We start from the raw sequence: 17249 nt of genomic DNA on the forward strand, positions 1-17249 counted from the left end.
GTGTGTGTGTGTGTGTGTCCGTTGTGTGTCGCGGCTCTGGACAGGTCATGTCACTTTTTTAGCAGGTATGCGGTAATCCCTGTCAGGCCAGAAGCTTTTTCACCTCGTCCCACGGGTTGTGTCATGCCTGCAAACAATAACATTGCACAACATGTTCAGTTTTCGTGTGTCTTTATCCATTTCTTGATAGGATTCTCTGTTGCTAACTGTGCACGAAGGTGCAGTGCAATTTTCTATTACTGTTGTTGTGGGATATGATATCCAAGTTGCCATGGTAACTATTTGCATCTCCTAAGTGTGATGTTTTTTGTTTTTTTTTCTCCCTTTGATGCTTTGGCATGTACATTGCGCAGCAATGAAACTGCAGATGACAGGATGAGATCTATCGCTTATTCATTCATCCTTTACCTCTCTGGCTTCTCGTAAACGCCTCGTCCTGCTGCCAGTTCACTTGACAGGCATGTGTGTGCTTGTGTGTGTGTGTGTGTCGAAGTGGTGGCTGCTCGTTTAATTTAATTGATCCAGCTAGTTGGAGCCGCCGGCACAAATGCCAGGGTTTCTAAGCCTAAAGGGCTGTGATCAGGGATGAGTATCCGTAAGCTGCTTAGCAGGGAGACAGGGTGCCTTGGCCTGCTTCTCCGCTACTGTGAGCCACAGGATCAGCAGGCAGGTTGCCCCATGAGCAAACGGCCCGGCAGTCTTGGGTTTGCAGCAGCAGTTTTAAGGGCAGTGACTGCATGTTCTCAGCAAAAAGCAACCGAGCACTCCCTGAACAGCTGCTTGACTACATGCCTGGATGTGCCAGTCACAAACTGCTCCCGTGTCCTTCACCACGCAGCTCCATTCCGTTTCCTGGATGTAGTCTGGACAGATATACAACACATAACTTACTTAGTAGCTTAGAAACAACATGAAAAGGCCGCATGGCTTCTCTCTCTCGCTCCCTCCCTCTCTCTCTCTCTCTGTGTATATGTGGAAATATGTGAGAGTGGGTTAAGGAAGAGGTCATAGATGCCACACTGTTTGGTAATTGCTCAGAAGTCCACAGGGGGCGATAGAGGTTCTGTACTGAGCTTTGACAAATTTCTTATGGAACGCTATAGTTTAGCTGTAATTGGATATGAACATATGTTATCATCAGTGTGGTCTGGTCATCCAAGCAGATCCTAACATCAAAATGCATGTTAAATTCTGCATACAACAATAATATGCTGCTTCTTGATGAACACTTTATTCAACTTTATTCTACATACTTAAGGGGGTTGAAGCAAAAAAAAAAATATATACCAACGTCATTACCAAAAATATCGGAGCACTTTACTTCTTTTTACCTCCTGAGGTTTTTGTGGATTAATTGCTGTGCACATTGTATTTTCTCCTTTTCCCTCCTCTCCCTCTAAAGCTTCAACCTGCTTCGCTGCATTTATGTCCCGCCTCCTTTTTGTTTCCCTCCTCCTTTGCCACAGTCACTTGAGTGTTTGTCTGTCTGCTGTAGTTTTTGTACTCGCTGGCTGTCGAGGGCGGGGGGGGGGGGACCACTCCAAAGCTCTTTGGCGAAATCTGTAAAGTTTGTTTCTGAAAACACTTCTCCGAAGAAGCTGTAATTTCACTCGGCAATCGTTTTGACATGTACTCCTTCCAGGTCAGATTTCAAAGAGTGACATGGTGAATAGAATAGAAGGGGCGGGGCGAAAAGGAATCAGTGCACAGTGAGGTGTTGCACTTCTCTATGCAGCTCCTTCTCCACCACAAAATGCCCACATGTGTTCTTTTTTTCACAAAACAGTTAAGTTAAGTTCATTTGTCTATGAAAATGGTTCGACTCATTTGAGACAGTCCTGCTATTTGCCAGGTTTCACATCCGCTTTTAAATTAACTTTTAAATTAACTTTTAAATGCTGTTTTTTTTTTTTACAAATATCCCAGATTATCCCAATTACAGCCAAGTGTCACTCGATCACTCGAAATTCTCTTTCATCCAGCGCAAAGCAAGGCTAGAAATCAACGTTGTTCTTGAAGCACCAAGTGAACAACTCAAACCTGAGGGGCTTTGGACCTCTTGGTCAGGAAAATATGTGTGCGTCATTTCTCTGTATGTGAAGATCTCATGCTGTCTCTCCACCAGGCCTCTTTGTGTGTCCTTCGCTCAATGTAGCTCTTTGTGTTCCTTTTCTTGACAATGCACTGCATATTCAGAAGAGGCAGCCTGTAGGTATATGAAAATGAAATACTCTTACTAGCTGCATGACCCTTCTTTATCTCTTCCCTTTTGTTTTTTTATGTCCCTTTTTTTCCCAATCCATTTTTATGTGGAGACAGAAAAGGGCAATGTGTTATATTTCCACTAGACTTACTACTTACATGCCTGAAGAACCAAGTACCAGCATATAATTTAAAGAATTTTTTGCCTTCAGTTTTGTTTTTCTCCACATTTCTGGCACTTGTCTTTCCTTGTTGTTTCAATTTCTGTGTTAACTCGAGCAAAACAACAAACTCCCATCTTCTTTGTCATTGTCCCAGTTGCAAGTCACTCGTCCTGTATGTGTTTATGTGTCTCGTGTTGCATGAGCACTGCACGCTGGGGTCTCTCTATTTCCCCCGCTTCCTTTTTTATTTTTTTCCTATCTTCTTTTTCTCTTTATTTTTTCCATTGTTCTCCTTTCTGTTTTTTTCCTGCTGTAGAAATGCTTGTGGTGTTGAGTGTTGTTGATGTGTTCTCTATACTTCTTCCTCTTTCTCTCTGTGCAGGGGATGTGCTGTTCCAGATGGCTGAGGTCCACAGACAGATCCAAGTGCAGCTAGAGGAGATGGTTGGTATTCCAAGCTTAATTTTGTTTTTTAAGTACTTGCTATAAAACGTGGGATACATAAGGCTATATAATGCAATAGTTTAACAACACATACATGTGAAATACAGAGTTTTTAGCTTTCAAAACGGTCCCAATTGGTCCCAATTTTATCCAGTGTTACACTGAGTTCATGCAAACTCATACGTATGCATAACTGTCCTACTGCATGTTTAATTTTTATACACATCGAACCTATTGGATCAGACATAAACATTAGCGGGTCAGCAACAGGCGGAGATTGGAAGTGGTAGTGTATCTGCTTGAACATAGCACTGGAGAATTATCGGAATGACCATAAATGCGTCATATACATAAAATACCCACAAATTAAGTAGACTTTGCAGAATCCACACCACTATATTTTGACGCCTCTCCACTGCAGACCCTCCCTTTCTTTTCCTCTGGTTGAGACGTTTTTGAGAGGGGGTTAGTGAGACTTTTTAGGTTTGGTATAGTTCAGTATTTGTGATGCTTGGCAACTAGCTGCTCTCTGCTCGCTCTGCTGGCAGCTGGCAGTGTGTTCATGGGCTGTGTTTTTTGGAGGGTATTAGTGGGTGGAGCAAAAAACACCAAACCAAAAGTTTGCGGCCCACAAATGAAAATTTGACTTGTGAATATACTGGCTGTACCATTGTCAATCAAATTTTAGTCAGACGAAGACAATCATTTGGTTTCCTTACTGTCGTGTAAGAAAGTAAGTCTTAGTCAGACTAACATACCTGGGTAACACAGTTCATAGTCCGATTACTCCTGCATGTACACACTTAGTTGGACGGGAGTCTGACTTGGCGTTCTGTTTATGCACCAAAATGTCCTCCCCGGTCTTTGACCCAGAAGTTGGTTAGACGCTGATGCTCCTTATTAAATCTGCCCTGAGCTCTCCTGCAGTACACAGCGAACATGACTGTTAAATGAACATGAACTCATACAGAGTCAACGGACACAAACACTTGCCTCGTATAAATCCAAACCGCTAACTTGGGAGGTGACTGGGGAAGTCAAGTGAGTTAATTGAACAGCGTAGCATTCTGGGTAATGGGCTTGTTTTACAAGTTATTCACAGTCGATTATTATTACTATTCGCCTCAAGTTCTCTTTGTGTTTGCAGGTTACTGTGCTCATTACTCTATTGGGGCAGATGTCAATTAATCATCAATATGATTTAAATGAAGCATGGAAACAAACCCTATTATGCACATGTATAGATCTTGCATGTCAAAGCCACCGAAATTCAATTAAGATTAATTGAGAATTAAACAGCGGGAATAAGGATTCATGGTTTCAATGTTTTCCGGGAGTGGAAATTCCCTCTCTGCCTTTAAGAGAGTTCCCTTTCCACTTGGCCATGGGCTGCCCGTGAATAGCAATGAATGTCAGACGATCATACATTAATCCATATGTTTACCCTATTCTGTTATTATTGCACACTTCAATATAATAGTTGTTGATGTTTATTTTAACTCTAGCTCTTGGGTCACTTGCGTGTTCTACGCATTTATGAACGTTGTATGTTGTATGTACATGTGATATGTTGGTGTGATTTAAGTGCATAACATGAACATGTTCCTAATGGATAAAAAAATGTATTATTGTGATATAATGTGTGTGTGTTGTTATTCCAACACTGGGATTGAGGTCAGTTTACAATCTACTGGTTACATATTGTGAATCAGTGACAGAGATCTGTAATCTAAGCGAGGCTTCACTGAGTTCAATCTTCCTTTACTCTTCTATTATTATAATAATGAAGCATCTTTTGAAGCATCCACTTTTTTCCATATATTTTTATTATAAGCAGGTCATTGAGCTGCTGTTGTGCTTCTCTCCCCAGTTGAAATCCTTCCACAACGAGCTGCTCTCTGAGCTGGAGAAGAAGGTGGACCTGGATGCTCGTTATCTGACTGTGAGTATCTGATTGGCTTGTTTTTTTGTTCTCTCTCTCTCTCTCTCTCTCTAAAGCTCGAGGGCAGCCTCACTTTGTCGTTTATCTCATCGTAGTGATTTATGTTGCCTTCGATCAAATCCCTTAAGTTGTGACTGATAACGGAGAGGAAGGTGAAACTGCGCGTTAACATCTGGATCAGAGTCTGTCTCTGAGACAATTAGAGGAGCTCTCTGTGAATAAAAACAAAAAGAGGAATGCTTTGAAGTAACATTCCGTGTCTGCTCACCTGTCAAGGATAGAATGATTATAATAAACCCCTCTTGGTGAATATGTGTGTGTGTGTGTGTGTGTATGTGTGTAATCACTTTGGAGCTGGTCTACATGTGATATCTTTAGAATGAGTGGGTTGCAGCCTGAGTGTAGAACAGCACTGATGTGCGTTGTTTAGGTGGATGGGATAATATCGCCAAACATTGTGTGCTATTGTGTTGCATCGTTGAAAAGGACCATGTTCAGAGCTGCTACAGCTCACGTAGCCGATGCTGCCATCTTTAAAACGTTAACCACGGATATTCTGACGTAAACTATTTCTACATCTCCTTTGACTCGGCGCACATTTGCCAGGGTTTTATTCGGAAACGACAATAAAAAGCGTTTCATTCTTCCTACAAAATGTGTTCGCCAGTTCACTCTCCTATCTGTGAGGATTTTAATACCCATTATTTTTAATGCATTCCCCGCAGATCTGCAGCACTGATAGTAGCAATCATTTTTGCCTCAGACTTAGTGAATTAATCATCTGAGATTTTGACTCCATTCCAAATGGCAGTGAAGTGCATATGATGTTCCCAGCAGTGCATCTGTCTCTGTTCTCCCTTCATCTCCTTCCTCTCTTGTCTCAGTTAATGACTCACACAACATTTACACCACTCGCCCATCATTACACAGATGTCAGATTTAAGGTATGAACCTCAAAAAAGGACCAAAACAAAAATCCTATTCCCAATCCTGAAGGGCATTTCAGCCTTTTGGGACAAAGGTCAGATTATCCACTGTGGTCCTGTTGTTTAAAGCTTACCATGATGGAGAGCTGTGGCTACAGGTCTTTTATTAATTGACGAGAGCCTTCCAGCTCAATGCGGCAGATGCTCCAGGTATTATTATTATTTTACCCATTACTGCTCTAGAACCTAAAATAAAACCTCACTATTTCTTTTCTAATCATGCACTATGATCTATGAGAGGAGGAACTCTCCTCCAGGGAGTCACAGTCCCTGGAAGTTATCGAGTAAATGAGAAAACATATTGGTTCAACTACCTTACGGGTCATTCCTTGGTTACAAGGACAACAAAAGTTTTGTGTGGAAAAATAACAGTAGTTAAATCAGTATTTCAGAGAAGTTTTTAACATGGTTATTAAGTCAGACCGACACAACTAATACCATCCATCTCTGTAATGAAACAAACAATGTATGTGTCGCATGTGTCATAGTTTCCGTTCCTCCGTCGGGCAGCAATAACCTTCCTCTGCTCCTTTTTCTGCTCAATGATGCCTGGAGGATACCTGCGTCGACGCTCCGAGTCTTACAATATGCAAATGTGGTTGTTGAACCCCGCACGCACGAGCTCCCTCTCCGCCGCCAATTTTGCCGTGCACAGAAACCACATGAGCTTTGTCACACCAGACACAGTAACTATAGCAACAGAGCTGGTAGAGCCCCGGAAATAAAGTTGTTTTTCCTTAGATAGATAAATAATTAAATGCCCAAATTAAATAAATTAAATGAATAAACTCGGGCTGTAAAAGGACTAAACCAGGCATTTTGCTTGATCTACAAATTATGGATCACTGTGGTTCTTTTCTTGTTCTTCCTGTGTTTGATTTTTTTGTTCTTTTCACTGAGAAAAATCGACTTGAAATCTGCATAATCGGTGACGATGGCTGTGTTCTATCAAGCTGCGTTGATGCAAAATCAAACCTAGGAGACAAATAATAGACGAAACCTGGAGCATTTAAAAAGTCATGTGAATTGGCTTGTTTTTTGATTAAGGAGATTGCTTCCAGATGCCAAAGCTTGTTCAATGTGCCACTGCCAAGAGGAAGTTTATAAAGCGGCTCCTCCCTTCAACGGCACTGCCACACAACAGTGATACACAGTATTCTCAATAACCAATGGGAGATTTTACAATGGAGTAAATACAATTGAGCTAGGGTTCATTTATTAAATATCTAATATCTCTTGGAAATGCATAGTTTTACCTGTTCAAAAATATTAGGGGTTACAGAAATGGCAGTACAAAATATTCCAAAACATTTGACTGTTATTTGCAGAAATTGAATTGGGTCACAACAGTTTGTCCTCTAGAAATCGTGGGAAAACACAGATTTTCCTTTCTCCAATTAGATTTGCCGCATTCTTTCTTATTATTGCATTATTACTGCATTAGAAACGATTGTACTGTTATAACTTTACTTCTACGCGGCTCATCCTCTCTCACCTGGACTTTGTAATTATCCTTCTAATTTTGCGTTTGTCCTATGCCGCTTGGCCCACATAGGCTGCCCTTAAGAAATACCAGATGGAGCACAAGAGCAAAGGGGAGAGTTTGGAGAAATGCCAGGCTGAACTGAAGAAGCTGCGCAGGAAGAGTCAGGGCAGCAAGAATCCTTCCAAATATGGAGAGAAGGAGATGCAGGTGAGTCTCTTTTTTTTTTTTTTTTTATTCCACAAACTTTTTGCCCAAATCAAAGCACGTCATTGTTTTACACACTAGTACAAGGGCGGTACATGATTTATTATGAAACCGAGGTCAGTTCTGAGTTTCATTTTCAGCTGTGAATCAATGCAAAACAAGAAAACATGATGAAATACGCAGTGACGTATCGAACCGTGACATTTTGGGGAAAATGATAGATGCACAGTATAAACGGAGGACAGTTCATAGCACTGCTGTGCTGAGATTTAAGGCATGTGGGTGACTGTTGGTTTTGAGATTCAAGAATCTTGGTGCAAAATAATTACTTTTATTCTTCATAAAGTAAAGAGAATACACAAAACAGCAAGGATGGGGGTGGAGGCGGCGGCAGCGAGGTGAGTGGGAAGGCAAATAGTGGAGGTTTGATAATGGTTCTTGTGCCCTTGCCAACATCTACACACACAAACAGCAAAACATAATAAGTCGACTCCACTAATTGATGCACTGGAACAGAAAGCATTTACTTCAATGTGTCTATTGTGTTCAGGCACACAGCTTCGATTACGGTTTTAACAGAGCCAAAGCACGGAACAGAATTGCAGGCTCAATAAGCCAAAGGCAATGAGATTTAATGGGAAAAATGGGAAAAGAGCACACACTTTGAATTTTCAAAATAAAACTGAAAGCAGCATTTTTTCTGTCTTCAAATTGTTCCAATCTTTTCGGTTAAGGATATGGACTGTATTTTTAAAAAAATGTATGTAGTCTTCCAGTTTTTGAAATCAGTCACAGATTGGACCATTGATTGACATCATGTTCTGTTTGAAGAAGACCTGAAACTAGCAATTTCGACCATTAAACTCCTTGGCAAAACATTTAGTGACGTTTTAAATCAGGTGAGCACGGAGTAGGCTGATTTTTTTTCTGAGGCTTGGCTAACTGCTATTTCCCTTCTACTGTACATTCAAGGTTTGAAATAAATCCCCATTTTTATTTATGGTCTACAGTTATGGAGTTGGGACTGTCATGAGAAATCTGACTGGATCTATTCATTGAGTGTTTCCGAGCTATTTACTTCAACATTATGTCTTCTGGAGTTTGACATGTCACGCGGCGAAATGAAGCAGTGTTTACTTTAATTGTTGTCGTTTGTGCGACCATTTCCATCGCAAAGCAACCTCCAACCGGGCAGATCCGGCTAAGTGAATATTGATGAGTGGAAATTAACTTTCAATGATTTACGTTTTGTCTCCCATTACTTGAATTAGTGACTGTGTGCTTTCCAAGGCAGATGCCTGCAAAATCCCTGCATCTCTGTTTTGAGCGGCTCCTTTGGGTCTTCACTGTTTACTTTCTATTTGTTTTTCTTTGTTGTTCTGGAACCACTGTGTGCTGACAAACTGAGAAAAGGTACAAAGCAGCAAATGGGGACGGCGTAAATTCACTATGGTTTCATTTGATCCCAGGAAGCCTTAGTGCCTGGAGGGACGGATGCACAAATCCCAAGCCAGCAGGCCATGGCTTGCACAGTAATTGCTGGGCTGCTGTTGGTCTCTCTGGGAAGCTGTGGCTGGCCTTGGCAGCATAAGATCAAATGTTTGACCAGAATCCTAAATCAGCAAACACTTGTGCATATACAGTGTATACGTAGAGTCAGTTGGGTTTGAAAACGTGTCTCTTTGCTGCTCAGTTTCTAGAAGAACACACCACATCTCTGAAGTGTTAACTTCATATAGACACATCTGCCTTTTTTTTTTCTTCTGTGACCTGCCAGTGTGTTGGATTCATCTGACTACTGTGTCATACTGACTTTGTTCCACTGCGTCAGATATGTCATGAGGAGTCGCTATCTGAAGTGCCATTGTGAGGTGTCAAAGTTGGATGTGTGTGTGTTTACGTGCACTGAGAACCTTTTCTGGCATAAACACTGACGTTGTCGACACCAGTATAGTCCATATTAAGACCAAAACCTGGTCATTACCTAATGAGGTACAACCTCATTTCTGTGGAACTTGTTAAGTTTATGGCTAAGATTTGAGTTGTGGTTAGGTTAGGGTTCGGGTTTGGTATTAAGTGGTTATAGTTAAGGTTAAGGGATAACACTTTGTTTAGGCTGTCCAAATGAATGGAAGTCAATGTAGTGTCCTGAGAAGAATAGCTGTACAAACTTGTCTTTGTGACAACTAAAGTGAGTGAGGACAATTTGGCTGGTGTCACACCTTAAAATGGCTGTTTATGTGTTAAGACGTGGTTTTAGGGTTAGGGTTAGAATGAGTTTTATGTTGCATTTAGCTTTGTATTACTAGAATAGGGGTAGTAGTTTAAAAAAAAAGTGTGCTTCTCAACCTTAGTTTCCCCTTCCACTATTGACACTTGGTCCTGTTAGAGTAACTGTTAGCAAAGATGGCGGACACTGTTTACATTCTGGGAATGAGGTCCTGTCCCCCTACGAGTGGGTCTAAAAAGTGCAGAATTAGCGTTGCACTTTCAAGCCTTGGACCAAGTGTCTACTCAGGGGAAACTGAGGTTGGGAAGCACAATTTTTTTCAAAAATACTACCCCTATTCTACTAATACAGCTAAATGCAAATCGGTGAAGTATTCCTTTAAGACATTTAGGCATTTACTTGATGGGTAAGGTTAGGGTAAGGAATGTAGTATGTCTGAGTGTCCTTCCAAAGAATACTGTGTGTGTGTGGAGCACCAGGGTTTGAACAAGGAGGGGCACATAGCCACATAATCTCCATCAAGAATGGCAGGTTGTTGCATGTTCCTAGCTGTCTGAGTCTGTCTTAGTTGCTGAATAATAAAGCATCTTTTAGATTTCCCGTGTGAGAGATGAAGCACAGTTTGATCCTATTGGAAATTTCAAACGCGATGTTGCAAACCAGTAGGAGTTTATAGAGGAATGTGAATTTTGTGTGGCGTTTGCATGTCCTCCCCATGTGTCTCTGTAGGCACTCGAGATTCCTGCCGAGTCCAAAGAGTGTTAAGTTAATTGGAGAATCTGCATGGCCAGTTTGTGTGCATCCAAGTGTGAATGGTTGTTAGTTACTGTGTGATAGGCTGGTGAGCCTCTTGTCCAGTGTCAGCTGGGATATAATTTGACTGAATTCAAGACAAATGTAGGGAATTTTAAATCCATATTAGACATTTTCTACCACTCTATCGTCCACATGGGGTTTCACAGGGGCCGCTGGAGCCAATCCCAGCTGAGAGGCAGGAAACACCCTGGACAGGTCACCAGTCCAACATACAGAGACAAACAACCAATCACTCTTATGCTCAGTTAACTTCGGTTGAGTTTTTGGACTGTGGGAGGTAACCGGAGCACACAGAGAGAATATGCAACCCGGGTCTTCCAGCTGCAAGGCAACAGTGCTAGCTGCTACACCCCCGTGTGGCCCCCTGTAATGTTCAACTCACCTTGAAATAACAAAAAAACTGACAGACTTATATTGTCCAACATTTTTGACAATAATTTATAATGTATCTTTAACGGTCTTGACAGGCTAAAGGGGCTTTACAATGTCCTAAATCCTATCTGTGCAAGAGACAATCAGATTAGCAGTCACATTGACCTTATCCAATTCAGATTTGACGGTTCACAATGTTGACTGTCCTGTCAAACAACACACATGGGTACAAACGACTCTTTGCAATGCGTATTTGTGAGACCACTCTGTGTTGAAGCAAGATGAGACATGAGACCTTTATTGATATATATTGATTTGGGAAATTCCGAAAGGGAAACTAACACCGCATCTCCGAACGAGATCTAACTTTTGGTGACCATGAGGCCAGATTTCACCACCAGTGGTTCCTGTATTAACAGTATCTTAAAAGTTATCTCAGTAGATTTGGTGACTAATGGACTCCACACAGCCAAAAAAAAATCCAATTAATTCTTAACCTACTGGACATGCAGAGTAGTAGCGTCACTGCCCAGGTTAACCAAGGCCTGGACCCATGTGTGCAGAAGAAAGAGGCTCCGCACTCCTCATGCAGAGTCTGCTCGCAGTCTACAGGCAAATCAATCTCCCTTTCTCATTTACAGCCTGCTCACTTTCACTGATTATATCACACCCGTGGGTGTGTTAGAGAAAAGTCAACTCATTTGTGGCTGAGTGTTTGTGCGAGTCCTCCACAGAGAACAACACGCGGAGGGACATAACCCTGCATACCCTCAGAAATGTGCTTCACAATGACAATCATCCACCTACTGTGGACATTTCTGATGTCTATCGGTGGAGAAAGTACAAGTAAAGTTGCTAAAGCAGGCTCAGCTCGCCCTCCTTCCCCTCCTCCTTGTTTCTCTATCTCCATCACATCCGTGTTCATTTGCAGACGGGAGGCACCAAGTTTTCTCTCTCTCTCTCTCTCTCTCGTCTTTCCTTACTTTTTCTATTAAAAAGTAAAAGGACGTTTGAGCGCAGTCTCGCTCCATCACTGCTCCTTCCTCTCTCTATTCTGCACACTCGTCACGCTTGTCTCCACCAACTCTCTTTTTGTCTGTCTCTCATCCCCTCCCTGTTATTCTCTGACTGCAGACAATCAATGGATAGAGCCCCCTTCCGAAATGCTAATCAGCTCCATTATGTAGTTCAGTGGAGTGGACCAGGGGTGCCGTACAAAGGGGGTTTCATCTCGATAAACTCCTTTTATGCTGTATATGCTGTTAATAAGGACCCAGACAGAAAGGCAGTGCTGGAGTTCAGGATTCAGAATTAATAAGTCGATCGATAAGCTCAGGAATTCTCCAGCTCTGAGTCATTTCAAATGAAATATTCAGATATGGAGTAGAATGGAGGTAAGAGTGGGAATCTCACGGTAGCTTCTTTGGAGTTGGTCTATTTAGTGATCCACAATTAAATAATGAAATGTATGTACGTATGTCAGAGGAAGCGAGGAAAACGTGCATTTGTTTCCTATTTAGACCTATAGAATCTAGATGAAAAATATTGGAAAGAACAGATGTATTGGCTGGGATAGATCTGCATTATCTGATATGGAGAAGAGAGAGAGAATATAGAAAAAAAATATGATTACACAAACAAAAATATAAATGTATATAATAAAAGCATCCCTAGAAAAACATTGCAAACAACCTCTGCTGGTTCTGTTCTTTTGCAAGTCCTCAAACTAACGTCTGTATTTCATGGCATCGGTGTAAGCGAGCAGAAGATTTGTTTTCTTAGAATTGATATTATTTCCAATGATTGGTTTTGCTGCATTTATGGTTCCAGGGAGAATTAAGTTGTATCCAACAAGAATAGGAACGAGTCACCCCCCCTACCCCCACCCCGAGATGGATATACTAATACGGGTGCTTGTTCAATTAAGGTAGTTAATCACTGACTAACGCATGCAGCAGATCCATGCATGCATCGTACAGTAGGTGCATTCTGTTGTGCCCTGGAGCGTTGCAATACAATTCTTTTGAATGTAAATCTGCTGACGGTGAAGGAACAGGAGCGCAGACCAAAGCTGCTCTCTGCTGTGCAGAAAAGTGCCTTGGAATCCCCCCTGGAACAAAAAAGGAGCATAAACCGTTGTTGTGAAACTGCCTGTTTTTGTTGTCGGTGGCGATCCTATGTATCCGTGTGTACACCCGGGACACACACACACACACGGATACAGATGAAACCTGAAGAAGAGAGCTGCATATTCATATAGCATGTTACAGTTATCTCCGTGAAAACAAGTCATTCCAGTTACAATGTAACCCGAGGTCGCCCCGATATAATAGCGACTGGTGTCTGCCATGGGCTTTTCCCACTGTACTTAGTGTCTTGGGTTACTTTGGTGACCTTTTGAATTGTTGGAGAATTAGGCCATGTGGGGTTGACGAAAGGGCGCGGGCACACCAGTTTGAGCTGCTCCCGTTAGCTCTACTTTGACGTGTCGGGCGAGGTCGGCAGACTGCGAGTCAGAGTTCTGCTGAAACAAAAAAGATAAAAAATAAAGGATAGGGAGAGGGAGAGGGAAAGTGGAGAAGATGGATCAGCCAAGTTGTCATCTTTTAAATGGTCATGTTTGCGACTGTCATTAGCTGGAAATCAACCCGTGTGTCTGTTCCACTTTTCTCTCCGTCTGCACGGTGCCTCTCATACCAAAACTAAATGACTAGGGGGAGAAAAATGCTCAAGTGTCATACCCACGGAAGCATGACTTTGTTCCTCCCTTCACCACCCACCTTGTTGAGACAACGCTCTGGCCTTTAACTATGCATTTCAGAGAGCTAAAGGAACTGAACCAGTTTCAAGGCACTTCATAAGGTCGGGCCGTGTGCATCCAACTTTTATCCCCGTCTCGCTTGACTTGACAGTTTGACTCGGTGGATTTGTCTAATGGTGTAGGTGGATTCCTCCCAGTGCTGATGCAAAAGGCCATTTGTCAAAATGCTTGTGTTCAGTATCAGTTAGTTGTTTTTTTTTTTATATTTTTCTTGTAAAATGTCCTCCTGGCTGCTGGTAGTGGGGAAGTGCTGTGCTCTGGTGGTTATTGAATGAAATACATCCGGACTGTGGTTGTGTCATCCACAGGAAGTAAACGGCAACTGAACAAACCCGACTCTCTCAGCTGTTTTTGCTTTGAAAACGCAACGAAACGAAAAGGCATGGTGACCTGCCTGTTTCCCTTTGTGGCACTGGGAATAAAACTTTGCTTTCCTTTTATATACTTCATTATAAACTCTGCTGAGTCAGGTTTATTCACATACCATAGAAAAACAATTAATTGATAAGTAATGAATTGCTTTTTTTTTTGATAATCAAATAAAAGTGTGTTTTTTTAGTTCAAATCTGATTTCAGCATCTTAAATATTAACTAGATATCTTTGGCTTGTGGACAAAAAAACAACTTTTGAGGCTGTCACTTTGAGTTTTGGTTTAATTGAATGGATGAAACAAATATTCAGTCATTGAGAAACTAATCAACAGATGCATTGACAGTGAAACTGATCATTACTTACAGCCCTAGTGACATGTATGGTTATTTGATTCAACTCCCCTCCGGACTTCAAACTTGTCAATACTCTGAAGAAAAGTTTAGTCTCAATCAAATCAATACAAGTTGGTATTACAGGTTTTTCTAGGTCAGTGTTTTTCAGCAGATGTTTCAGCGTCGCAGCCCTGAAATCTGAGTCAGCCGTGCTATTTTGAGTCGACAATGTCGAAAACCTTCAGCCCCCATTTTGCAAACTCTGCTTTTTACACTGTGCACTGTGTCCAACGTCGTACCACCACTCCAAAAAAAACAAAAACCCTTAAATATGAAGAAATATCCCTTACATTTCAGTTGAGTTCACACAATGCTGTTCTCAGTTTAGTGGTATTTAGATCTTGTGTTGCTTAGGGACATTCCTGCGCCGCACACAGGAAGTTTTTGATTTCATGTCGGGACAGAAGGAAGCAACAGCAGCAGCGCTACACGAGTAAAATGAGATGCGGCCTGCAAACAGGTCGGAGTATGACTGTAAACAACACAAAAAGCTTTAGGAGGGAATTCTACTGATCAAAAACACCCCAGTCGTTGAGCACTTTGATGGGATAAATGCTTCTTTCCCCCCACACCTGCACCTGTGCTGCTAGAGTACACACATAATTTCTATTCACAAAATAATAATAGCAACAACAACAAACGTCACCGAGAGTTACACACGGCAGGTTTTAAATGCCACTTTGTCTTCAAATGAAGACTTCCTGTAGCTTCTCTCCACCGCCGCCGACCTGTGTTGGTGTTCCCCTCGTGACATTTCCCATTTGTAGAGAGCTCACGCTAAGACAAACTGACGGCTCCTGTTTATCGTTGTTTTTTTTCCCCCACTCGAGGAAAGGGATTATAGTGGGCCCTCTCTCTGTGAGCACTTCCTCCTCCACATGGCGGGATCTTCAGTTATAATCGCCTCGTCGCAGAGACACTCTGCAGGGAAAATACTGGCTGGGGAAGGTTACCGCTGAAGACTCCTCTATCTGTTTAACTGTTACTGCCAGGGTGCACTTAGCCTCTAATTGCTCCAGTGGAGCTGTACGCTGATTGACAGGACGAGACTGTGCTGTACTGAGTAGCCCCGAGGTTTGAATTTGACTAATTGCGTTATTAAAAAAGACGACTTGTTGATGTTGGACGGTGGCTTGGACCCTTTCCTCGTCGGACCGCCTGTCCATTGGTTTTGCCAAAAAATATACAGTATATAATAACAGAAATGTGTTTTTGATTTTTCACTTTTGTCAATAAGTTTTCTTTTTCTTTTATCTGACCTACTGTAGTATTGTTCTTATGTGTGAGTATCCAGTGACAGCCGGTCTGCATACAGGCCTAATATTTCACTATTCCTCCTTTTAATTCTCAAATTGGTATTTATGTTGATGATTAATTACACACTTATCAAATATTACACGCATGTGTTGAAAGATATGCAGGTTAAGAAACTGATTATGAATCTGCACTGATTTAAAAACATGTTTGGTTGGTTGTGGACCTCTGGGGATTTTAAGATTTCAGTCATGCCCACTGATGCTGTCAACACGTCCATTATGTGTAACAAATGTGTCCAGTTGTTAATTTGCACTCCACGTCTCTCCTTCCAGTTTGTGGAGACCATCAGCAGTAAGCAGACCGAGCTGGACACCTTCATCGCTGAGGGATACAAGACGGCCTTGTCCGAGGAGCGTCGCAGGTACTGCTTCCTGGTGGACCGCCAATGTGCCGTGGCGAAGAACAGCAGTGCCTACCATGGCAAGGTAAGTCTCCAAGTGCTGCCGTGGTGACCGCCGCGACGATAAGAACCGGGATGTTAGTGTGTCGGCGATGAAAGAAAAGGATGTATTAGTAAATGTTACATTACAGAAATCAGCGCTGTAGTTCAAGTTTAGTTTAAAAAAAATAATAATCGACCTGCTACATTATGACTGTGCCTGTGTGCTTTGGTGATTGACAGAGCTGGAGACATGAGATCTAAACCTGTCATGATAATTTGATTTAAATGCTGTTAAACCGTGTGGTGAACAGCAGGTAAAATCAGGTAGACGGGACATACTGGACATTGTCTGTTGTTTTGAAACATTTTGAATTGGATGAACTTGCTTAATATGGGCTGAAACTGAATTTGAATCATTTATATTTGAATTTATATTGTTTAATTTGGACAATTCAAATTCAGTTAACAAAATTCAATTTCAATTTACCGTGACAGACGTCCGGGTACTAGTAAAGAAACACCCATCGAGCACAGATACACAGGTCTCCCCTTGGGCTAATCAGCACCTACATTTTTGAGCACGTACTAACACAGTGGCGTTCTCAAAAACGTAGGTGCTGATTGGCCGAAGAAGAGCTCTGAGAAGTGAATGTGAAAATATATAGACTTTTTTCCCAATGCAATGATTCAAATTAAACAATCCAAATTCAAATTATGTGATTCAATTTGGTGGTGTTGGCATAGTTTGGCAGGTCAGTTTCTAAAACTTCTAATCTTATTGTATTATATTGGACTGATTCTAGGAGGAAGCCCTCCCCCGCGTCTGTTGTATATGCAAATCGTTTGATATAGACCGTTGTTCAGCGTATCAGGAGATGTATAATTCAAAGTCACAATAGCTTTTTACCATTCATAGGGGCCTTGTCATTTTAAAAATTCATTAAGCCTGCAGACAATGCCCAGCTGACAGACATCTGAAGCTGCAATCCGTCGGTGCACCTTTGAATATCTTCACCTTGTTGTGTGGAGATGTGAGAACCGCCTAGCTCAGTCGGTTCGCTCATAAATGACTAACCGGGGGAAAGAGGCACCACATTGCTTTAAAGAAAAATCTACAG

General features: G+C 41.8%; 1 protein-coding gene across 6 annotated transcripts in view; it reads left to right on the plus strand.

Annotated features, from left to right (window-relative positions):
* The window catches only part of baiap2a (BAR/IMD domain containing adaptor protein 2a), a 49303-nt gene that overhangs the window by 23777 nt on the left and 8277 nt on the right, over positions 1 to 17249 (plus strand). For all 6 annotated transcript variants that reach the window (XM_058654669.1, XM_058654666.1, XM_058654667.1 and 3 more), the window contains 4 exons: positions 2749 to 2810; positions 4681 to 4752; positions 7294 to 7431; positions 16022 to 16174. In XM_058654669.1, the coding sequence (XP_058510652.1) occupies positions 2749 to 2810; positions 4681 to 4752; positions 7294 to 7431; positions 16022 to 16174 (425 nt within the window). The remainder of the gene's footprint in view (positions 1 to 2748; positions 2811 to 4680; positions 4753 to 7293; positions 7432 to 16021; positions 16175 to 17249) is intronic.

This window comes from Solea solea, chromosome 16 (genome assembly GCF_958295425.1).
Source record: "Solea solea chromosome 16, fSolSol10.1, whole genome shotgun sequence".
Lineage (NCBI taxonomy): Eukaryota > Metazoa > Chordata > Actinopteri > Pleuronectiformes > Soleidae > Solea > Solea solea.